This window comes from Anticarsia gemmatalis, chromosome 14 (genome assembly GCF_050436995.1).
Source record: "Anticarsia gemmatalis isolate Benzon Research Colony breed Stoneville strain chromosome 14, ilAntGemm2 primary, whole genome shotgun sequence".
Taxonomy (NCBI): domain Eukaryota; kingdom Metazoa; phylum Arthropoda; class Insecta; order Lepidoptera; family Erebidae; genus Anticarsia; species Anticarsia gemmatalis.
The window spans coordinates 1,676,237-1,699,658 of record NC_134758.1 but is presented as its reverse complement, the minus strand read 5'-3'; the positions used below and the strand labels follow the sequence as shown (position 1 = coordinate 1,699,658).

General features: G+C 34.5%; 2 protein-coding genes across 4 annotated transcripts in view; one reads left to right on the top strand and one right to left on the bottom strand.

Moving 5' to 3' along the window:
- Nucleotides 1-2: 2 nt before the first annotated feature.
- Nucleotides 3-23,422, top strand: part of LOC142978426 (TBC1 domain family member 12-like) — a 64,614-nt gene continuing 41,194 nt past the window's right edge. The window contains exon 1 of the mRNA XM_076122878.1: nucleotides 3-846. Coding sequence (XP_075978993.1) covers nucleotides 410-846 — 437 coding nt within the window. The 5' untranslated portion in view covers nucleotides 3-409. The remainder of the gene's footprint in view (nucleotides 847-23,422) is intronic.
- Nucleotides 2,651-4,526, bottom strand: LOC142978427 (polyprenol dehydrogenase-like). Of its 3 annotated transcripts, none has more exons than XM_076122881.1 (3): nucleotides 4,426-4,526; nucleotides 3,260-4,145; nucleotides 2,651-3,134 (listed from the first exon to the last, which is right to left on the bottom strand). In XM_076122881.1, the coding sequence occupies exons 2-3, from the start codon at nucleotides 4,112-4,114 to the stop codon at nucleotides 2,781-2,783; spliced, it is 1,209 nt and encodes a 402-aa protein (XP_075978996.1). In that variant the 5' UTR covers nucleotides 4,115-4,145; nucleotides 4,426-4,526; the 3' UTR covers nucleotides 2,651-2,780. The 3 variants fall into 3 exon arrangements, with proteins under 3 accessions (XP_075978996.1, XP_075978994.1, XP_075978995.1); XM_076122879.1 differs by having other exon boundaries at nucleotides 4,332-4,491; XM_076122880.1 differs by having other exon boundaries at nucleotides 4,377-4,439.

Genomic DNA, 23,422 nt, shown 5'->3' with positions numbered 1-23,422 from the left:
TCAATTTTAATTTACAGTGGAAAGTAAAAGGTGATGGGTGTGTTGCTTTGTGTTTATTTAATAATTTAGATAGAAACGAACGAATTACATGTATAAAAACAAAACGAAAACTAAATAACAACTAGTTCTATTAGTTAACAACACTGTAAATACGTATTACTAAATCGTTGGTTAGTTCAATGGTTGTGTTAATGATTTACAAAAACAAAATATAAAAACAATAGATTTAATTACATAGTGTAATGTTTCTGTTAAAGTGATGCTTGCTGTTTATGAGATCTACGGTAAACAGCGCGTGTGGTTAATTGTCTGATTATAATTAGCGATAATGGCTTTCGTCAACAAATATTGTGTACATAAACATGGATGTAGTATTCGAGCGTGTTAGTGTTCGTATTTCGAAATCGCGATGTCGTCGACGCCGTGCCAAAAAGGCGGGATGCGCCTCAGTGAAGCGTTGGATAACATGCAATTGGCTTACAACCCTATTACAAAACAACTGCATTTTGTGAGTCCGAAAGTGGAAAAACCTGTGGAGGAGAGTACTGACGACATTGATAAGTTGTCGAAGAAGAGTAGTTTCAGTGACGAGGGGAATTATTCTATATCTACATGTGAGAAAAGTGATACAAGTGATTCTCCCAAGAGTACATTGCAGTGGGGTGGCAGTGTGAGCGGTCACCAGCGAGGGAAAGATGGAGGCTCGTTTTCAAGTACTGTGTCGAGTTTATCTGAGTGTTCCCTGGGGTCTGGTGCTTCTAAAGAGGATGAAGTACCTGAAGTCACTGTCACTGACCATGATCAGGCCAAGTTGAAGAAGAAAGGCCTCTCTGGATTCTTCAGTCGGTAAGTCCTTATATTTGTTATATTAACTACTTATTATACATAGTCATGTTTACAATTCATAGTAGTGAATTTCTGATGTTTGTTTGTCACTGTTTACTGTAGACACAATAAACCTAATGATCAAATTGTAAACAGTCTTATAGTATCTTATCTTTAATAGAAAATGTTACTCTATTTGTATTGACAATAGGTTCGGTTTTGTTTGTACTGTTTGGTGAGAATCTGATTCATTTATTTATAAAACATTTCCTGTTCAGTATGTTTCCTATAACATTAGATAATATTTAAAATATATAACTGAAATTTTGGTCATGGGGATAAGTGCTAATGATATTGTTTTTTTCCTGTTAACTATACTATTGAATATTTTATTAGTAATGCATTGTTGTGGTACTAAATAAAATACATATTTCCTTATATTTATCAAATAAGATTACAATAAAAAAACTTATTCAAACTTAATTCAAAGCTTCTAACTACCTAGTTAAAAAAAATGGCTACTTAAACTAAGCTATAAGAGAGATTTTCTTACCTCTGGTTTCTGAGGTACATTTAGCAGTAGTTTATCTGTTCAATAGCATTTAAACTCATATAAAAAAATGCTATTGTATAGATAATCACTTGTACTCAGAAACTGGACATTAATGTTCTTTTTTCAAAAGTTCCAATCACCATTAACTTTTTAAACATAATTCAAATGGGCACTGATCAGCATTCCTAAATGCCAGTATTAAGTAATATATTAGCATACAAACCTTTATGTAACATGTCACATAACAGTAGGAAGCATTTATCTACTTACTTTTATATGAGAATTAATTATATGACTGCTCTACAATCTGTGTTAAATATTTAGCACTTGTAGATGCAAATTTTAACTATAAATTATGCATACTCATCTAAGACAGGAAATAATTTTGTATCTTCTTGTTAAAGATTGGTCTACCTATATTAGGAAATTTAAAATTAATACTTTTAATAAACTACATAGTGGAATCACACCTTTTCTATAGGGATAGGGTTTTTACTAGAATTACTTACTTTAATTTCTGTAAAAACAAATTAAATAATAATAAGACAGAATATTAAATAATTCATCATTAAATCTGTTAATAAAATACTACAAACAATAATCCTCTTTTCCAATATCTATGTATAGAACCATTATAATAGATCTATAAGTTAATGATGAGTAGCTCAAGAACAATTCTTAGTATAAAATACAGTAGGTAAAAATTTATATTCTCCATGTCAATACCTAGTCAATAAGTGCCAATAGTAACTTCTAACAGTAGTTTTAAAATTCAAATTAAAAAAAGACAACTAATATTTTTATACATAAATCTTTATAACCAGTTTTAACAATAAACCCAACGTACCTATTCTAAAACTATAAGCATCAATAAAAAATTATTCAGTGTAGAAGAAACTTGAAATTCACAGAAAATATACTAAATTAAAATTCAGTACACACATGCATTGTCCAATATTTTTTTCTGTAAGACCAGGTTAAAGAATCCATTGAAATTTTTATACCTCAGTTTTACGAGTTTGGTATTCCTTTGTTTATTGTTCATTGTGCTTGCGGTGATAAAAATCACCTCACACGTAAATATACCACTTTGGATATACTGCTCTTTATATTTTTTTATTGTACAAAAAATAGAATACTAAAAATAAATAGGTTTTTTAAGATATTATGTTACCAGTTTTGACCCATTTGCCTCATAAACTGAAATGATTTAAGTGTCATACTACAAATTGTTTAGGTAGTTTAAAACTTGAGTGGTAAAAAAACACACTGTTATATTTGAAAAATATTTTATTTAATCATAAAATGTTAAACATCGTAAATATTTTCTATATTGTACTTACTAATTGAAAGTCTTATGCGTTTCTTCTTTAAGAATCTTAAGACTAATTTAAAGACTAGATTAACAAACTTGACCAAAATTTTTCACATCCACATCAACTAACTTACAGGATATTTCAAACAGCCTCTTCTGATACTCAGGCTGTTTAGAAAATTTATTACTTATTCCTTCTGTACAGTTACTAATGTAAAGCCCTCCTTTCTTCTCTAAGTCTTTCTCAAAACAAGCATAAAGTATTGATACAGCTCCTTTAGCAGGAGTCTTGAAGAATAGTTTCATAGCCCAAGGGAATGTTTTCTTAAACATTGTCTTCTCAAACAAGTCAGTATCCACAATGCCAGGGTGAACTGAGTAGCTTTTCACTGCACAGCCTTCTTGTTCCAACATTTTGTTAATGTACCTTGCACTCATGAGCTGAAACAAAAGAAAAATCCTGTTAATATACAGTCTTGTTTAAAACAATGGAAAAATCACTGCACTTTGATAAAAGAAATCTGTGAACTCATATTGTTATGTTTAATGGCATGAGAAATATTCACCTGTGCTAGTTTAGACTGCGCGTACGCGGCCGTACTATCGTAGTGTTCCTTCATATTAATGTCGTCGAAGTAAATCTTCCCAGGGTAATGGGCACACGACGATACATTCACGATTCTCGCAGCCTCCCCGATTGTACCACCCTGTTTCAATGCTGGTAACAATAAGTGGGTCAAATAGAAGTGGCCCAAATGATTGGTAGCTAACTGGCTTTCGAATCCATCTTCGGTCAAGTAGTAATCGCCGTACATAATCCCAGCATTGTTTACCAACATATGAATGGCTGGAAACTTGTCCATAACATTCTGTGCGAATGCTTTAACAGATTTCAACGACTGTAGATCCAGAGGGAAAGCGTTAAGGTTGTCCCCGTTCTCCATGTTGTCAGCCATTTTCTTCACTAATTCCGGTTTTCTCACACCTGCGATCACGAACATATTTGCCTTCAATAAACCTCGTATAACTTCTGTTCCAATTCCGCGGGCACCACCTGTCACGACTGCAATTTTCCTCTTCGCATCTGGCAACACAATTTTGTTCCTCCTTATGTTCACCCAGTCGTCGATAAGGCCGCCGACGCCGGCGCCCTGCATGTCTATCGTGTACCTCAGCTCACTCAGAATATATTTTAACGGTTTATGCCTGTTCATGTACCAATAAACAGCGGCTGCACTGGTAAAAATAATAGCAGATGCGATTGCGACAGACATGTTTGAGGTTATGTTGTCGTCCGTACGACGCGACGCTGCGGTTGCACTGCCGCTGGTTGCTTTCACTCTGCTTGAATCCTCAACGCTTTCTCTCGATCCGCTGTTTGTTATATTTTGTACCGTTAGTCCTGAGGTCGCGCGGCGCATTTACTATTGGCTGTCAGCTAGCTCTATGTATCTGGAAACATACAAAATAAATAATAGAATTCCAGTCGTACATTGCGAAGCGTGTTATCGGTGCGTGGCCTCCAGCTGTACTGAAAGGATGACGCAATCACAATGTCGCTACAATTGATATTGGAGCTGACGGAAGTTGTTGAAGCGTTAAAACAAGCACTGTTTAGGAAACTATTGATTTTTTAACCTAGATTATGAGCACTGGATTTCACGCGTTCGCAATAATATTTACGGTATGAAATAGCATCTGTTACACGTTATGCACTTGAAGCGGTACTGACTTGTTTGTTTTGCAAATACAACCGAGGCGCATGCGCCGTACGTGCCGGTATTTATTGGTGTATCGTCCGATTTCTAATGATGGCATTAAGGGGTCGCGGTGTAGTGGTTATTGCGGCTTAACACTTATTGTATTTTTAGTTCCGATCTCTGCAAAAGCATCCGATTGGTACATCCGATTTCCTGTAAAAATCTAGTATTGGACCTTGAATCTTTCAATACGAGTAGATTATTGGAGGTTTTAACTAGAATTCCTCAATGTTTAATATTAGCTTCGTAGATAACTATAATCCGGTCAGTGTGACTCGTCCTAATTAAAGCGTTATTCACATTATCTTGTCAAGTGTAAAATTGTTAGGACCTGCTCATGAGTTTGTTGTTATCCATACTTATCTACCTGTAAGGGGCTCTTTTTTTCGTATCTACTATACAGCAGTCACAGCCGCACGCTCATTTTTTTTTCACCATTCCAGTCATAGCGACGATCATTTTTTGTAAACCCGACGCGTGTCGAATCTTTCACAAATCCGGGCTGGGGATGTAAAACGACCTCTTTATATGCTCCCTAGCATAAATGTTTGATGCTTAGAAGAGAGAGAGGTTAGATATCTCTATCCTTTTCTAACGTAGCGGTATGGACTAGTTCCCCTCTCCGAGATTTTAATTAAGGGTCTTTGAACCAAACGTAGATGGTGCGTGTCGAAATGACGCAACGCTTAACTGCTGTAAAAACTCGGATTCTTAATGTCTCCTTTGGCTAAGTGGAATTGTGATGCCATCATACCGTTAATTAATATGGGCGCCTTATGAATCATGAATGGGGTTGTAGTAATTTGTAAAACGGTAGTTAACGATGTACCTACCTAGTTGTCTTTAAAGAAAGACGTCTAGCGTAAAGGTCATAGGTTCATCGGTAAGAGTCTGTATGAAAATAAATGCCACAAACAAAGAAATTCTCATTTGCCGTGCACATTCGGAGTTTGTTGACTTGTTGTTGTTCATTAAAATTACTTTCTTTGTTCATTAAAATAAAGAACTTGCACCTACTACATACTTACCTATATCCTAAAGACTACTTATTTTGATGTTAGTCATATCAGTTTTTGTCTCAAGCCTTCAAATTAAAAAGTAAATAAATAAACCGCTAATACAAACAGAGGCACAGAGATCCGGTTCGAAAAACAATACCGCATAAAGTTGCGGCGAACTCGCTGTATACGTAATAATGTACAATGGCCAATTCCATGCACTCGATACTTGACCGGGGAAACCTGTTTTCAACGCAGTGCCTCTTTGCCCCCGCCTACCAAAGCTGCAGAACCTGACCTTGATACCTTGAACATAACATTAACCCTTTTCACCAATGCTGCTTCAGCAAACGTAAGCCAAAGAAATGCCACCTAAATGCAGTAATGGAAAGCGTACACCAAGTTCGAATCGAATGCCTTTCAAACTTATAGTACCTACTAGTAGTTCTGTGGACCTATAGCGCTCATTGTTTATTCAAAACATTTGTCGATAACCTAGCGACTTTTTAACCAAAATAACCTTCGGTGGTCCAGTATACAGTTTAACGGCTTCATCGAGAAAATTGACGGTAAGGATGCGCATGTTTACCGACTCGTGTGGCCCGTGATATCTGATACTTAGGGCATCGCAAAAAATAAAGATACAAGGCTTCTGAGAACCTCTTGACATTTAAGAAATTACCTACATCCGCGCCCGTAAAAGTGCTGTGCTCCGAAAAAATGTTAAGAGCTGCGTAAAAATAGACTTATTCTGTTTAAACTTTTAAGTAAGATTGGCACTCGCCAAAATCACCTGCCTTTTATAAAAGAACAAAGAAAGCGATTGAATCTACGATCCTGTACAAGTGTTTTTCACGGCTATTGTAAACCGGTTATTCGGTTCATCCCTCGTTAGCTGCAAGGTCTTTAAATGAACAAACTTCTAAATACGGAGGCTCGTGTAGTTTGTCTTTTGTCGCTTCGCCTTGGCGTTTAAATGGCAACGTTGTATTTAAAAACTCGACATCAGCTGTTTGTCCAAGGTTTCATTCATGAGTGTTGGTTTTTTGCCCGCGTCGCCATGAGTCATGACGCGTGACAGTGTTTTGATGATTTTCTTCGCTACTGACGCCAAAGTGAGAGTGCTGGCTTCGTAGTCAAAACTTTTATTAAAGCATGTTTTGTTCGCATGCCAGATTTGGTAAGCCTGCACAGGGCAAAACCGGTTTTTTGAATTTGAATCATGATAGAGCAGCTATAAAGGAAAAATCTACCAAAAATATTTGTTGAGGAGTATCCAAGAATGTGTCATGTTCTGAAATATACTGTTATTCATGATCGTTGCATATTTTTAGCATTCTTTGTGTTTTTATTGGCAGAAAGTTTATCTTTGTCGTTGCTTTCTTCAGATTTAAGAGCTACAAAACTTCCTGGTCTCTTTGTCAGTAACACTCCAGCTGAAGTATTTAAGTCGCCGAGTTCCGAAGTATTTAAGTATATGTTAAACACATTTAAATTGACCTTAAATATTTATACTTGAGTTATATTGTCATTTTATTACAATTTTAAGAAGGTTATTTATCCGCAGCTTCCTCTAGTTTTTGTCAGGTTTTATGAGACAATCACACGAACTTGTTTATCATACAAAGTAGCTAGCGAGTTTTGTTTTCATTAAAAACCACAAATATATACCTACAAATCTTGTTATTGAAATGTATGAAGTTTAATAACGGGTTTTACATACAAAAAAATGTTTTGATACAACTAAAGTAAAACAGTTTTTTCATATATTATCATAAAACCAGTTACACATACCTCTTCATAATAAACGCACGAAACATTTCGTCTTTGAATAAAAACAAAACAAAACTGCGCCACCCCGGGAGGTTATTAAAAATACATTTTATTCTCCGCATAAATATCGCTTGAATGAGCAACCCGTTATTTAAGACAAAACGCTCATCGAAATTCTTAAAGGCTTTAATCGAAGATCCGCTGGTTTCAAACTTCATGGTTGAAGTGACTTTGACAATGTTCCATAGCTAAAATGCAGTCTATACTTAAATAGATGACGTCATAGTTTTATCAAGCATTTCTTGCTGGTGACTTAATTACTAGTATTGTTCATAATGACTAATCCTAGTTTTTACTATGGAGTTTGAGTTGACTATTCGCTACGGTTTTCGTTGAGTCATTGGTATGTACTAAACTAATCCTATACCATTTTTGAAGTTGTATACTTGTTTGTGGGTTCTAATCTCTGAAACTATTGAAACGACTTTTTTGATTATTTCACCAAAATGTAACCCTGTTATTCTTAATTATTATAAGATTTTTTTTATACCGAGAACTTTACGAAATATCACAGAAAATGGTTTTTAGTAGGCGAAGTTGTGAACAAAAGGCAATTTCTTTATACGACGCGTTAATCGTTATGAATGGTATCACTTCCGTAATTTCTTTACGGAACTATCAGTGACAATGACGTAATTATATTTTAACTGGGTTAATCTTTATTACATTATGTGAAAGTAAACATTGATAAGTTGTCTAGACATGACAATGGGCTATAACAATTGGACTCCGATAGGTTTGTAGGGTAGTAGTGACTAGTGAGTCAAATTGATAAAGGGTTTACTTCTATTGTTTCAATACACTGGCCTTAATAGCATTGATATAGTTTCCAAAACTGGGACGCTTATCGTCAGAAAATTGATTGTATGTATTATCAAAAAGGGGGTTTCTGTATCAAGTAGGTATTTACATTTATTTTTTTTGTGTCTCCAATTATAAAAGTTAAATTCCGGTAGCCTATACAATGTTAGATACTGCCACTAACACCCGGTTTCTGAGAACATTTAGCGGTAGTTTATCTATTCAATAGCGTTTTTTTAACGCTATTAAATAGATAGACTACTGCTAAATGTAGGTGCCTCAGAAACCGGGGGTAAGTCTTTTCAGTCATATATTTTATCCGAAGTCAGCTATCCACATTCCACTTACTTTCAATTGATTTAATAAGTAAGTAATTCGTTCGATCCAAGGGCTTTAATCCGCTAATAGATTAGTAAAAATCTTATTGGAAGTGATTATAAGTCCAATTAATTCAATTGCTAGTAAAATCGTTTGAAGGTCTTCATTGAGAGAGTCATTCAACTTATCTGTTGAATGTTTCCTTATGCCATTTGTACTTGATCCCAGTTTGAGGACAATTGTTAAATGAAACTCTGTCGGTAAAGTTCTGCATTATAAGTTTGTTTTTGAAGTCATAATAAAGTAAGCAATAAGTTTTCGTTCCATTGATGTATTTATCGTATAAATCTTAACTACAAAGTATCTATTTTACAGTATTTACCTAACTAGGTAAGCTGAATCTCTTCGTATATAGAGAAAATGATTTATACAGTTTTCCCTGTTGTATTAAATGTTGTTTTTATCTGCGTGTCCCGAAATCTATTTCCAAACAGTATTGTGCAGGAAGTGTGTCCGAACAGCAATAAAATCGATTCCCCCAGACATGGATACTACCCTTGCAAATTCTCCCCTACACAAAACCAATATTGTCCCTATCTCGTCTGAATCACAGATAAAAATAGAACTCACCGCATTGTGGGGTACTTGCCGTATTTGTGACAAAATTTATAATTCACTTGTCATGAACACTGAGAAAATCCCTTTCAACTATTCTTAGCAAAGGATTTTTTCTTGAAATAGGAAGATAAGCTATCTTGTTGTCCATCTCTCAAGAAACTGAGAAGCAGAAAAACCCGGGTTCATTTCTACTGGGAAATGATAAAATCCTGTTTGCTCGAGTCAACAGTTTATTTAGTTGGATTCACAGTATTCCGTCCTTTGCAAAGATTACGACATTCAGAAATAATTTTTTAACTTTAAAATGCAGTGAATGTATGCAGTAGGTGCGTACTAGTTCACAATCGCGGTTCGTATGGTTTGAAATTGACGATAGGGATAAATCGATGGAACAGGTATTATGTACGTACTCAAAATATGGTCCGGGATTTACCCAGTCTGTTATTCTAGCGAAAAAGCGGTTATAAGAAAAAAATACTATTTTTTATCATGGTCTAGGAATATAAAGACACTGACTTATTAAGTGCCGTAAAAAAAGTTGAAAAGCCGAGCACAGCAGAGTCACTTCAAATAAAAAATGAATGCATCCTATGCAGTTCATTCCTTCATATTCACTGTAGCATACAAAAGGCCTTATTGTAGGTATATAAAATTACAGGTTATTTGGTACAAAAATGCGGCTATATGAATTCCCAGGCATTGAATTCCCGTAAGTCTTTCGAGTGTGGGAATTTCATTAGTACTTGGTATAGAGCATTCCAAACCGCTTTGTGTATTGATAAAGTCAGGTGCGCGTTATGAAACCAATTTTATTGTGCTTGGACAATTCACCTTTATGTGCGGAATTACGAATGGTGCTTGACCAAATCAAATTATCTATTACATAATGGTAGAACTTTTTTTAGTCAACAAATAATTGTAGATAGGCTTGGTAGATATTTATGTGGCTTGTGTACTGTAAAATCTCTCACAATGTAGGATTTTTTAGTTTGAAATTTCCCTCAGTATTTCACTGTAAACTTTTAAATCATAGATCCACAGCATCTAATTTTATTTTTCACAGCAACAACAATCTTACTTATCGCTTCAAGATCTCGTTTTGTATAAAAACAATAATGAACTCTTTAACATTTTTCAAAAGAACCCACGCTATAACTGACCCTAAGATCCATTAGCTATTTCTATAACACCTACTATGAGTTTTGAACAATTATGGTAGTCTAAAATACCATCTAGTCTACCACGGACTATGAGTAATGAATGACTCAGATACCTAACAAAGATGTTGTGACAAACGGGCAGTGTGTTTTTAATATCAATGGAGTTCTTATAATGTGTGCAATACAGTAATTACTTAGACTTTGTAGCCAGTGATGAATCGTGTTATGGAACTTTGTAATTATGTCATCGTATGTTTAAGAATTGGACTGTAAACAATGATACAATGGGTATCTTTTTGTATTAAACACTCTTCAATGCGTTTAATATCTGAAGGCGAAAGCCGGTAGAAATTTGACTCTCTTTACCTCTTCTCAAAGAAAGATCTTGACTTTCCATCTTTAGATGAGAAGATATTAAACTTTACTAAGGTTTAAATGCATACAGTGTAAGTTCATAAAAGCTGAACAAGAAAAAGAGCTTCAAGTTTTCTTTGTAATCCTTTCTGCCATTCCTGGGACAGATGTTGTCGAAATCGCAAAGGATTTTCTCCAAAGTATTTGACACTGATGACTGTCTTCATCATAGTAAAAAATTAAGACGATAAAGTAGCTCGTTTATATAAATGCTAGCCGGTGTTAGAACATTTTAATATCTAGCTTATGTAGGCGTAACAAATCCATATTTTATATTACTTAAAAGTATGTTGACATTTACCGCTAGCAGGAAGGTAAACCTCAGCAATGACATCAGTGCCTTTCGTTTTATTCTATTTGAGGAGTGTCACCTTAAGGAACTGGTTGTTGGGTCAGGGTGATGTGGAGGTTACAAACGTTTTATTACTGTTAGATAGTTATTACTACTCTTGCATTTAGAGTTAATCTTATGTCGCGGGTCTTTTACAAACATACGATAGCATACAACCAACCCAATTATTTGTTAGTCACACAAATATATCGTTTGAGCCTCGTAGTGTATATGGCTGCACGTTACGGGGTCCCGTGTTACATGTATTCGGCCAAAGTGTTATTGGCTTTACCAATTTTTGCAACATTCGCAGTAGCAGTACAAACTTGGTGCCCGGCAATAGGCTCGTCTCCTATGATACTTTAGCAAATACGAATATACGCAACGTGGGTGTATTTCTCACCCGATTCTCAATATTACTGGTTACTAAGCCGCTCATTTCTTGAAGAGTATTAAGAGAATTTATTAGTGGGCTGGTTGTTAATGTTTATTACTGTTTTGGAATTTAAACTGTTACTATATGTCTTGTGGGATTAACAGGATTATAGACGACTTGAACTTTAAGAGTTATTAGTTCTCTCTTGTATCTTTTACCGCATACCAGTGGCAAATATTAGATTTATATTTTCGTTCTTGACGGCATAGACTATGACTATTTCAATTGGTGTATGATTTATCGTTCGTATAGCAGATGATTTAATTTTAATAGTCTCTACTAACCTCCTCTGAGATGACCTAATTGTAGATTGGACACATGTTTTTAATTACTCGTTTTGTTACAATACAATAATTATGAACACTTAAGTTTATGAGGATGAATGGAATCGTCTGTCGCTCTTTCAGGCGGTATGGGTGTTTATAAAATTTGGTACACAGGCAGTTTATCAAACCTAGTTTGATGCGTTCGATACCTATCCGTTGTCCCGGGAAATCATTCCAGTCGGACGAAATCGTGGAATAGGTATTATATTTACACTTTATGTGGAGTTAAAAATCTACCGTAGGTAATGCTGATATTTACAATATAAAGTAGTCGATATTGCAAAACATTGAAAATAGATACGTATTATAATAACATGTTTATTAAACTTTTGATTACGTTGTAAAAATCCGTGTGGACGACACCTCGCGGGGTCGACGACTTTTTGCTCAAGTTTATGTATCTAGAATGAATGTTATTAGAATAATATTTATAGATTTCGTGGATTGGCTTGTGATTTTTGCAGCTATTTATAATAACGTTTTGAAGAATTTTATGATAAACTCATCACGACTGTAGTTTTGCTAGTCTAGTAGCTGGTTTTGTAAATTTCAAATAGGCAGTCGCTTTATGTAAAAATACTGATATCCAAATTTTTTACTGTTATTTTATTTATTTAAATCAGCTTAATTTCCTTTACAGTTAAATATAGTATAAAATATAAGATATAATTATTAAATGAATTATCGTTTGTAACTTATTTCTATTAATTACTTCGTACTACTATTCGCATCGCCACCTGCTAAATTTACCGACAAAATAAAAAGCGGATCCACAGATCCGCTTTACAATTGATAAAACAATGTCATTTATGACAGACAAAGATATGGTATCTATCAAACACGGATCTTATCTGTCGGTTACGTAAAAGATAAATGATGGTTACGAAATTTAACGCAAACTCATTCATGTCGCGTGAGAAACGTGTGTTATTGCTTCACGACCATATTGAACTCAACTCCGAGACAAAATACTCTTAAGGAAAAAAGACGTAAGATAAAATCAATGTAAGACCACTTACGACGTTTTGTTACTAAGGTTTAAGTGCTAAAATCTGCTTGTGTTAAACTTTGTAGGTGTTCGAAACAAAGTTTTTAATAGTATAGTAAAATCTTATGTTTTCTTGGCACAGGAATCCATTTATGCAGCCAGATGTCAACGTTAGTTTTTCATTACTTTGAAAGCACTATAAAATTGTGTTAAAAATACATTTCTTACCAGCTCTCGAAGTTTAGTTTCACTTGTATAATAAAACACTGCATCGCTCTCATTGCAACTTTCCTATGCTTTATCCACTCCACATCGATACATCTTGCCAAACTAACCTGATACTTGGTAGGAACATCTCCAATATGATCAGTTTTCAGTAGACAGTTCAAAAACTGCTTACTCATATTCGTGAAAAAGAAATTTGCATGCATACCACTAATTACGAAGCCGGCTCACGCCTGACGTTAATAACAATGGCAGTGTGCCTGTTAGTGAAAATAATTTCGACCAGTGAAAGTACAAGAACGATTACACATGAGTTACTTAATAAATACGGAAGTTGAGACTTTCTTTAATGTGTACACGAAAATCTGTCTCAATTTTATGATGTGGTTTTGTTTTATTAGTATTTATAGTTCCCAGTTTGCCTCCCAAGTTGATTTATCATCAGTGAGCTGCAATAAAGATTGTTAGATTAAAAAGTTACGATGTTGATTGATTCGGCTTCCTCGATAAGTTAAAGAATATTTAAGTTGTTATTTCTTGGATACTACCAAACCTTAGCGAACTTTGAACATCTTTCGTAACCAATAAGAACATAAAAGCAAGTAGACTGCCGGTCCAAATATCGTCGAAATATGCAAACAACCGTACAATTGACGGCGCATAAGCATGCTTAACCTCTCTCAAGAGATCTCGCGATCTGTATTCTCCCAATAACAAGAAGAGCTCTTCAAACGAAACGAGACTAGGGGTTTGTTTCATCACTTCAGGATAACAGGCAGCTTACGACACCGGTCACCACAATCTGTGTCGTAACATCAATCAAGTTATTAGAAAATTTCGTCAATCCCTACGTTCAAACTTTTTTTTAATAGTGTTAGTTTCTAAGGCAGAGTTCTGTATATTATCTCATCCAGTCACTTCAAATATGCAGAAAAGAGACCTTTAAATTGCGAAAGTTAAGTAAACGCATTCAAATTACTTGGTAAATTGTTTGTCTAAATACAGCATCCGAAAGGTGAAAACTTGATAACGCAAGTTCGTATTCGTTCGCATCCGTTCGTAACATTCAGAGGTCAATAAATCAAGGTGCCTTACACGATATAATAAGGAATTTGCCCTCTATTTGAGAATTACTACGAAATGGATCGGTTTCAGATTTCTCGAGAGGCTTTTATGAATTATTGTCTGCGTCAATACGAAGCTTATTGATGTTATTACTTTTTGACTCGGAGATTTTTGGGATATGTTTTTGTAGTTTAGTATGCCTTATATATATTTTACTACCCGTTACTACTTCGTCAGTTCTTGATACTTTCATTACTGTTACGTTATGTTAGCAATTGCAGATGATTTTATTCTCACTGACGGGCAACTGAACAAAGCTCCGTAAGCTTATGTATTTGATTTTCAAGAGTCCACGATTTGCAAAATACAGCCGGCACGCGTTTTCGCAAAATTTAATGAAAATCAGTAACAAAGTTGTAGCTGTGAAAGCGCCAAAAATGAATTCACTTTCGCATTTATAAGACTAATAAGGCTTCGGCACATACTTTCATTTTAACCTCGTAATGAGCAATTTGAGCTGCGAACTCGAATTAATGATCGGATATGTATCGAGATGAGTAACAACTTTTTACTGCAGAAAGGAAATTGTTTCACCATATAAAAGTAATCAGGTTTTATACTCTTGTTTTTACTATCGATAAATCTGGTACTAAATGTTTAATTAACATGCACTTGCTAATAAATTCGCATGTTAAAATTTTTTGAATACAGCCACAGTCATAGTGATAAATTTGCAGATTTACATATGTTCGAATGGAAAATGGTTTTTCGGGACTTGCACACAGGTTTTAGTAGAGTTAGAAGCAATATGCAATATAGCTATTACTATAATTATCAACCGTCATGGACGGTTGGACACCTGATTAGTGCTTTGGACACAGAATAAATAGTTAGTTTGTTTCAGTTTCGTGATTCATTTTATATGCGAATTATTCGTATTTTGAAAAATCATACCAATTTGAATCTAGCAAGTAAAGTTTCCTAAAACTATCCGTAGTCTCTAGCCCTACAATTTTCATTTGAAAAGCCTACCTTAAAATAGCGAAGTTTATACGCAAGTACTGAATAAATCGTAAAGTGTTTGAAGATATAGTACAGTAGCGAGTACGAGTAGCGTTCTGGGATGTTTTGGCATTTTTCCAACAGCCAGTGAGTCAGACAACCTTGCACGATAAGCAGCGGCTATGAATAAGACACTCGACAACTCGTTGATAATGATAAATCACTTGATTGCCCATTGATACTAATAGTTGTTTTAATAATGAATGTTTGTCACTTTTTATATTTAGATATTTGTTGTAATTTTAGTATTATCAGGTAATAATTACTCATGAGTCATTGGCTTCTTTGATTATTTAATGGAGATAAAATATTAAAACTTTTACCATGTTTTTCCTATCAATTGTCTGATGTGCTTTGTTTAATGCCAGTTTTAAAGTTGTTTAAGATTTGTAATAGATAAGTGTATAGCTTAAAAATCCATCTTCTTTTTCATATATTAATTCAAGCCTGTAAGAAGGTTTTAAACTACACAAAGAGCAAATAAGTTATTATAAACATATAAACAGTATATAGAAAAGATGAGATCAAACATGTTCAGACAGGGATCCGATAGTGGATAAATTCCTTCATAGAAAATTTACCACACGGAGATCCGAAGGGATATCACATTTCTCTCAAAGGAAGAAATAGATATAATAAAATGATAAGCTCTGAAAATAATATGAGGCTTTGACCCTTTTTCTGTCAATTTGTTTTTATTATATTTTCAATAGGTACACCAGTGTGTTTACCGATGTTTTTCTTTTATAAGAAAGAGTCTTTGAAGAATTGGAAAATACTTATAATATAGCTTATCGGACTGATTATAAAAGTGATGAAATACCATCAATAAATAAACGTTTTTTATTACTAACTTAATTTACGTGCTATAAACCATCGTCATTTAGCGTAATTTTAACTTAATCGTGACGTTGAACCGACGTTAATTTAAGCATGGTATATTTCAACTGTTGCTAATCAAGGCTGTTTTATTTGTGTTTTAAACTTCCTACAAAAAGTTCGCCCGGAGGCTTTAAACCGCAGGCATTCTCCCACGGTTATTTGTATGTATTACGCTTCGGCAGAATTTTGTTAAACACGTTGGCGTATTATACTAACCCATTTAATTTTAATTTTGTAAGGATAATCGTAACAAAGGGTATCCCTTGCATACCATGGGAACTGGGAAACAGAAATTCTATTATTAGAGTAAGATAGCAATTCAATTTCCAAATATGTTGGTATATCTAATTTATGTCAAAGGGGTAACTCAAATGAAAACCTAATTTGCGTGCAAAAATGAATAACGGTTAAGAAATTAATCATGAATCTTTGGACATGTTAACCTATTTTAAAACTAAATATAAATTGTAGTTTTGTAAAATAAACACTTGATTTGGAGTCAAGTGTACACTACCTAAGCTACGCGTCGCGGGTAATAGTGGCAAAGCTATACTTATAACCATCAACAGGAGCCTACTCTGCCCATTGAGGGTCAAGGATCTTTCAATCGATAGATTGATTCTTAATATCTTCAATAATGATACAGCCAATAACTGACCACAATCAATTGACAATCAATCAGTATCAATTGTATCGATATCGTTATTACGACTGTTACAAAAGCTACCTCTTTATAGACCCACTATAAACAGACAATGTGGATTGACCTTATCGATTGAATGCCTTAATTGTTGCTGTAAAAGGGTTACGTTTGTATTATGTAAGAGATACTTCGATCTACCAATTCCTTTTTTTTGTGGGTACGTTTGTTCGTGATAAATTTTGTTCTGTTGACTTTTTCAATCGATTTAGTTGTTATTCGTGACTTATTGTGTTTTCACATTGTGTTTAATACTTTCGTTTGTTGATTTTCGACCAGTTTTACAGGCTTTTGTGATTTATCTCATCCAATGATTGTTGGTTAACTGTTTTATGTTTGAGCCTCGATATTCCTGCAGCATTAAAAACCACAAAAGCTTTTTCTGATTATAGGTTATTATCGGAGTTACCTACTAAAAATAATGTTAGCTATTTTAAAAGTAACGTTGTATTAGTAAATGTAGTTCATTTATTTCATATCCTGCCATATTTTATAATTGTTGTATAAATTATTGAAATAAAATTGCTAATATTTCCAGGAAAGTAAACATCGAGTTTGATAAACGATTTCCTAGCAGTTGATTTATTGTTTTGGTTTCCACATAATATGGCCTAAATAACAAAATGTAACTAATTAAGTTAAAATCATTTTTGTACTAATAGACAGGTATTTTAAAAATTATCATCCCAAGGACACTTAATTATTTTCTCATCGATCAAGGCATATTAGCTCTAGGTACAGACATAGCTAAATATACAAAAACGTTTGCACATCAACATTTCCTTGTACGAACAAAAAAGCAAATAAAATATGGAGTTTGCAATATAATTATCGGTTTTTCCCGCTGGAAATAACAACGTACATACGTCAGTGCAAGTACATTGTGAAACATACATATTATTATTATGCTTGATATAACAACTGATATTGTATAAATAATTGCTCTGAACAGACAGTATCTCTAGAACATTGGTTCAAAGACTTTAGATTGATCAATGTAAAGGTCAAACCACTTAGACGGTGACACCATTTCTAACTACGCTCAGAGTTCGTTCAGACATCCAGACCGCACATATACCAGTATCTACAGTTCAATAGTACCGGAATTGTTTCAGTCTACGTTTCAACGACGTCACAGCCCGACGGTCGATTTATAAATACAGCACCCATGACTGACGAAAGCGACCACGTCACGCGGCATTGACAACTTTTAGTTCGATAAAATAGCAATTTCCAATGCGAAGAACTTAACGAAGGCCGACGCAAAAAGAAAAGGCTGTGAATATTTTCGGAAAGATCCGGTTTTTGTATGTAGATTAGTAAATCAAACTAGCCCGTGTTTCAACCTCCTTAAAATCGTATATCAGTCACGATGGAAACGTGTTGAATCGATTATGTGATACACAACAAGATCATCGATTACTGAGAAGCGATTTAATTAATTCGATTCGTGTTTATCGAGTTCAGTGGTGCAGCTTTGAATAAGCATGATGTCATTGCTGTAATCCCGGATTTAGCTTTGCTCTTTAAATAAAAAGCAATCTCCCTTTGAGGAAGGAAAATGTGTCAACTGTTTACGACTTTCTCGAGTTGTAAAAGTAAATTGAACAAATTGAGTTTCCGTCTGAGGTTCTACCGATTGGTTTGGTAAACTTTTAAATAAGAAATCTTGAAGGTAGGTATAGAGATTGGATCGTTCGATGCCAAAGACCGAGCTATTGCAAGTATCAAATCGATTAGTTATACCACTTCATGTAATATTGCTACAATCAAACAATACTTTCCACCATTTGTAATTACGAGTGTGTTACGAACACTTCCAAGAAAGGTGAAACCATATCCAATTCGGATTCCGATGCTAAATGCGTCTATAATACTTGGCAATCACTAGTTACAATAATTTTCCCGAAACATGTAGAGTATAAAGTATTGCAACTCATATGTGCACGGACCATGTAAAAGTCCATTGTCGAATTTACGCCTATGTTACGTAAACACTGTTCTTTCACAACTTTCTATTGCGACACATTATTTGAGCATTGTGCGTGCTATAGTGGCATTCAAAACGGATTTCAATTGGTCATAATCGTATGATATTTTGCACGGTAGAATCTTGAACTTTTTATGTAATTTAGAAAATATTTTCCAAACGAACAGTGACTCGACTACAATTTTGCATCAACAGTTATTGGACGATTTCGTAAGTACGTTTAATTTTCGTGTTCAAAATGTAGCCATGTCATTGCTTGTAGGGTTTGCAAACCTTGCGGTTTGTTTATCATCAATCACTGACCGCATAACCTAAGGGAAATTGCATATTAAATGTGACTGGCAGGTATATTATCATATTACTTCAATAAATCGATAAGCAAATAATTAGTGTGGTCATATTACCAAGTATGGAAAGAATATTTTTTTCCATAGCAACGATGTAGATTTGGCACCAAATGTACCACTAGGAGGGTGTAATGGTGTGTAGAAAAAATCCATATAGATTTTAGGTCACGCCTCATTTAAAGTTCAACGAACTTTTTCTCTTGGGTATTATACCAACGACATTACACAATATTTTATCTAAATCTATGTTGAGTAAAATATTTATCTTTTTCAGTAGCTACAACTCATAATTTCATAAAACACCTCGTTAAGAAAGTAAAACAATTGGTATCTCTCCTATCTTAATTCACAGACATGAAAACGCAATTCGATCGTGATTTTTATACTAAATTCAATGTTATTTTTATCTATAAAGACAGTGGCGTCACAGTGATAACATCTTACAAGTAGGTGCTCGGTATTCGTTAGCTGTGGATAATATCTATGAAGTTTCTTTCAGAACTGTTGACCTCAAACTGGATCTTGATTACGTTACCCGTTACTATAACCAGCTTGTCTTTCTTTATCAGTTTCAATCTTTATGTCTTTTTTGAAGTCGTATTTTTCCTTCTAATAGTTTAACGCTTTAGTTGATTTTGCGATAGTTGCTCAAAGAAAATTGACGTAAGAAACAAAATTTATTTTTTTGGCAGTTTTTTTATAACCCATTACTATCCCGCTGATGCGTTCCTGGATGGATGGCCAGACGCAACAATCGACCGAGGGGACTGGAAACTCAGGGGAGAGGCCTTTGCTCAGCAGTGGGACATAGAAACAGGCTAAATAAAAAAAAAAAATACTATCCCACTGCTGAGCAAAGGTCTCCCTAACGAGGGAAGGGTAAGGCCTTAACCCATTCACTGCCTAGCTGAAAATTAACGACATTACCCAGATTCCGCTGTATTATGATATCAGCCCGCCCATCGGCGGGTCCGGCATCTCGATTAAGTATCCTTGCCCGCCCATCGGCGTTTTTGGCATGTAGCTGTAGATTTCGACATAAACCGTTTCACATGTTCAGTTTACATGTACTGTACCGTGTTTAAAGCGTGTATGTGAAGTTTCCTGCGATATTTGTGATAAAATTGTGACAGTTTTATTGGTTATTAGCTGAAATAGAAATGGAGCATGAAGGTAAGGCATAACTCTCACTTAATTAATCTAAGATGAATCAAAATCATACAATCCTAAAAATTAAGCTAATATATATGTAAAGAAATCTATTAGGCCTTTTAAAAACCCACATATATGTGCCTTTTTTAATTGTCAGGTGTCGTCAATCCTTGGGTACATTAAATTACATACTTAGTTAAAAAAAGTACATTATGCAAATTTGCTTACAATAAATTTTTATCGTTCCTCCTATTTACTATATGTAATATTTTCTTTCTTTTGTTCAGACAATACAACTGAATTTGTTATACACAGGTAAATATGGTTTATGACTTCTGGGTCCTACCATGATCATTATGTCTGCTGTTTTTTCGTGCAAAATGATTTAGCTCGTGCGATATTTGTTTGCGCTTCTGGCCAGAACATTTTTTTTATGCGTGTAGGTTATAAATCTTCTTATTATATTTTATCGACGCAAAACAACATCAATTTCTATTAAAGGTAACTTAATTTTAGTTAAAATTTATAATTATAAAATTTTAGTTAAAATTATAGTTCTTATCTAATTTCACAAAAGGTTGTTAAATCCTGAATAAGTGTTATGCCCGCCCATGGGCGGGTTCGGCATGAAAAGTCGGAATTGACTTTTTTCCAAACCTGAGATATCTGCAGGCCGTTTTGATAACGAATAAATTTTAGTAAAACGAATCATTTCACAAAATCTTTCATTTTTCTAATGGTTATTGGCTTAGATATCGGAGGTTAAAATCCAACCGCCCATGGGCGGGCTCGGCGTGTCAGTAAAAACGTTTCACCCGCCGATGGGCGTGCACGGCACTGAATGGGTTAAGTTGATATAATATTTATTAGGCACGATTCCAAGGCTAGGATTCTCATACGGGAAATAGCGAAGTCAGTCGATCTCTCCATGTAATCTATTAGCTAAATGAATGTAAGTGGGTTATTAGGACGTATGTGGGCGTCGGAACTTGCCAATATAGACCAGGCTAATCTGCAAGGGTGTAAGAATTCATTGAACTGAGTTCTACCCACGTATAGTTACTGCCTAGTGTATCGCTCCTATCACCTATACGTGTACTCGTTAGCTATTTCCGATTGCTTTGCATTTGACCTTTAGGTGTGAAGGAAATCATCAATCAGCTGTACGCAAATTACTTGCATTAGATACTGCGTAGTGTTAATTTATTGCTTTCAAGTCTAAGTTTACTTTCAAAATAGACTTTCTTTTTGAACTTACTAGTACTTAAAGATATCAGAACGTTTATTACTAAGATTTTTCTTTGAAAATGAAGGGTTAATATATTCTAATAGGAATATCTATTTTAAATATACAGAGATGTCATCTCATTTCGTTCTATAGACGGAAACAAAAATATAGATAATAAACGTATATTTAAAAATACATAATGTTAAAGTATCGATAACCCGACATCTGTTTTTCAGTCACATAGTGAACTCGTATGAATACAGAGTGTTGTTGGGAATATTTTTATATTCTTATTTGCATATATTGTTTGGCGAGGTTTACAGTGTTTGTGCTTTGTATGGACATGTGCGAGACGTGAGTACATTGTTTACTGTGTTACGTTTTGTTAGCTGTTACAATATAACGATATAGAAACTTTCCGATTTTCAATGATAAGACCCTCAATTTTATAAATACGTATTATTTTCTAGCTATTCTGTATTATTCTTAAAATTGTACCAAATAATATAGGTCTATACGTACAAAAAGATCCAGAAACGGACTGACCTTTCCAGAATGATCTAATTGCGCAGTAACAGTCTAAAGGTCACTTATTCCAGGCAGAGGACTGTCTGACGCGATGACAGACAAATTGATAACACATTTCTCTCATTGATTACGACTTCCGTATTATACACGTCATATACAGTTCATGTTGTTACTGTATAATAATATGGGGCCCGGGATATTATTTCCGTTCCCATTAAAACAAAATCAATTGGATTTCCGAAAAATACTCGCCTTGAACGCTTCCTCATTCGCAATGGAGTACATCTTCCTTTCCTGTTTATACATTTGTGGTTTTCGTTTTCAGTATTAGTAATAGACCAGTCAATATGTATTCAAGATAGACACAAAAACCCTCATTTTGTTGTTCATATTTTCTCTAAAAAGAAAGAAGCTACGATCACTATTCAGCGATTCGCTGAAGCAAATATTTGTTTGTTTGTGTTCCATTTTCGCATGGCACGGCCATCTCGGTCAACGCAAATGGGTCTCGGCCGTGAGTGGCCGATGCCAAGGCTACCATGGCATACAGAATATTTAGGTTTATTGCTATATGGCTGCTTCCATCATATTATAAAATATGGGGAACTAAAAAACGCTTCATGTTTTTTGGCAAAATTGTGAAAAGGATTTGGTTTTAAGTATATTTTACGGGATGTTATGATCAAAGAAAACCTTCTTTGATGTTATTTTAAGATGTAATAAACAGTCAGTTATTGACAGAACATCGTCATTATAAGAGTATGTTTACTACGTTGTATATGAGATCAACATTCGTGCATTAGCTAAGATTGCCTCATCATATCGCACAGAACGAATGAAGACGCATCTAATAAAATATTTCTTTCTCCAGAAATTACTTGTTCCGGACTCCCTGGAGTGTGTTTAGGTTTACAGATTTACTTTGACTAAGTATATTCTTCGTCGTATAAAACTACAAAATATTTGTAAATACTATGTTAAAGTTAGAATGCTCGCTATTTCTGTAGCTTACAAAATCTATACTAATATTATAAAGCTGAAGAGTTTGTTTGTTTGTTTGTTTGTTTGTTTGTTTGTTTGTTTGTTTGTTTGTTTGAACGCGCTAATCTCGGGATCTACTGATCCGATTTGAAAAATTCTTTCATTGTTAGATAGCCCATTTATCGAGGAAGGCTATAGGCTATATATCATCACGCTACGACCAATAGGAGCAGAGTACCAGTGAAAAATGTTACAAAAACGGGGAAAATTATGATTCTCTTATGTGACGCAAGCGAAGTTGCGCGGGTCAGCTAGTTGTTGATAAGTTAAATGAACTGTAGAAAATTGATTGCAGTTGTGCCATAAATCTGTCAGAATCAATTCGCACAATTGCTCTCTTAATATAAAACACGTTTCTGTTGCACGTGCTTTCAATTCGTATTGACCTGAATGTGGAATATGTAGGAAGATGCACTTATTAACCTTCGTTGCCCAAGACATACACAGTACCAACTCTGTTTGCTTTAAAAATACATTGCTGAGACGTACCATACGTATTGCTCATTTTAAAATTGGTGTTCCGTTG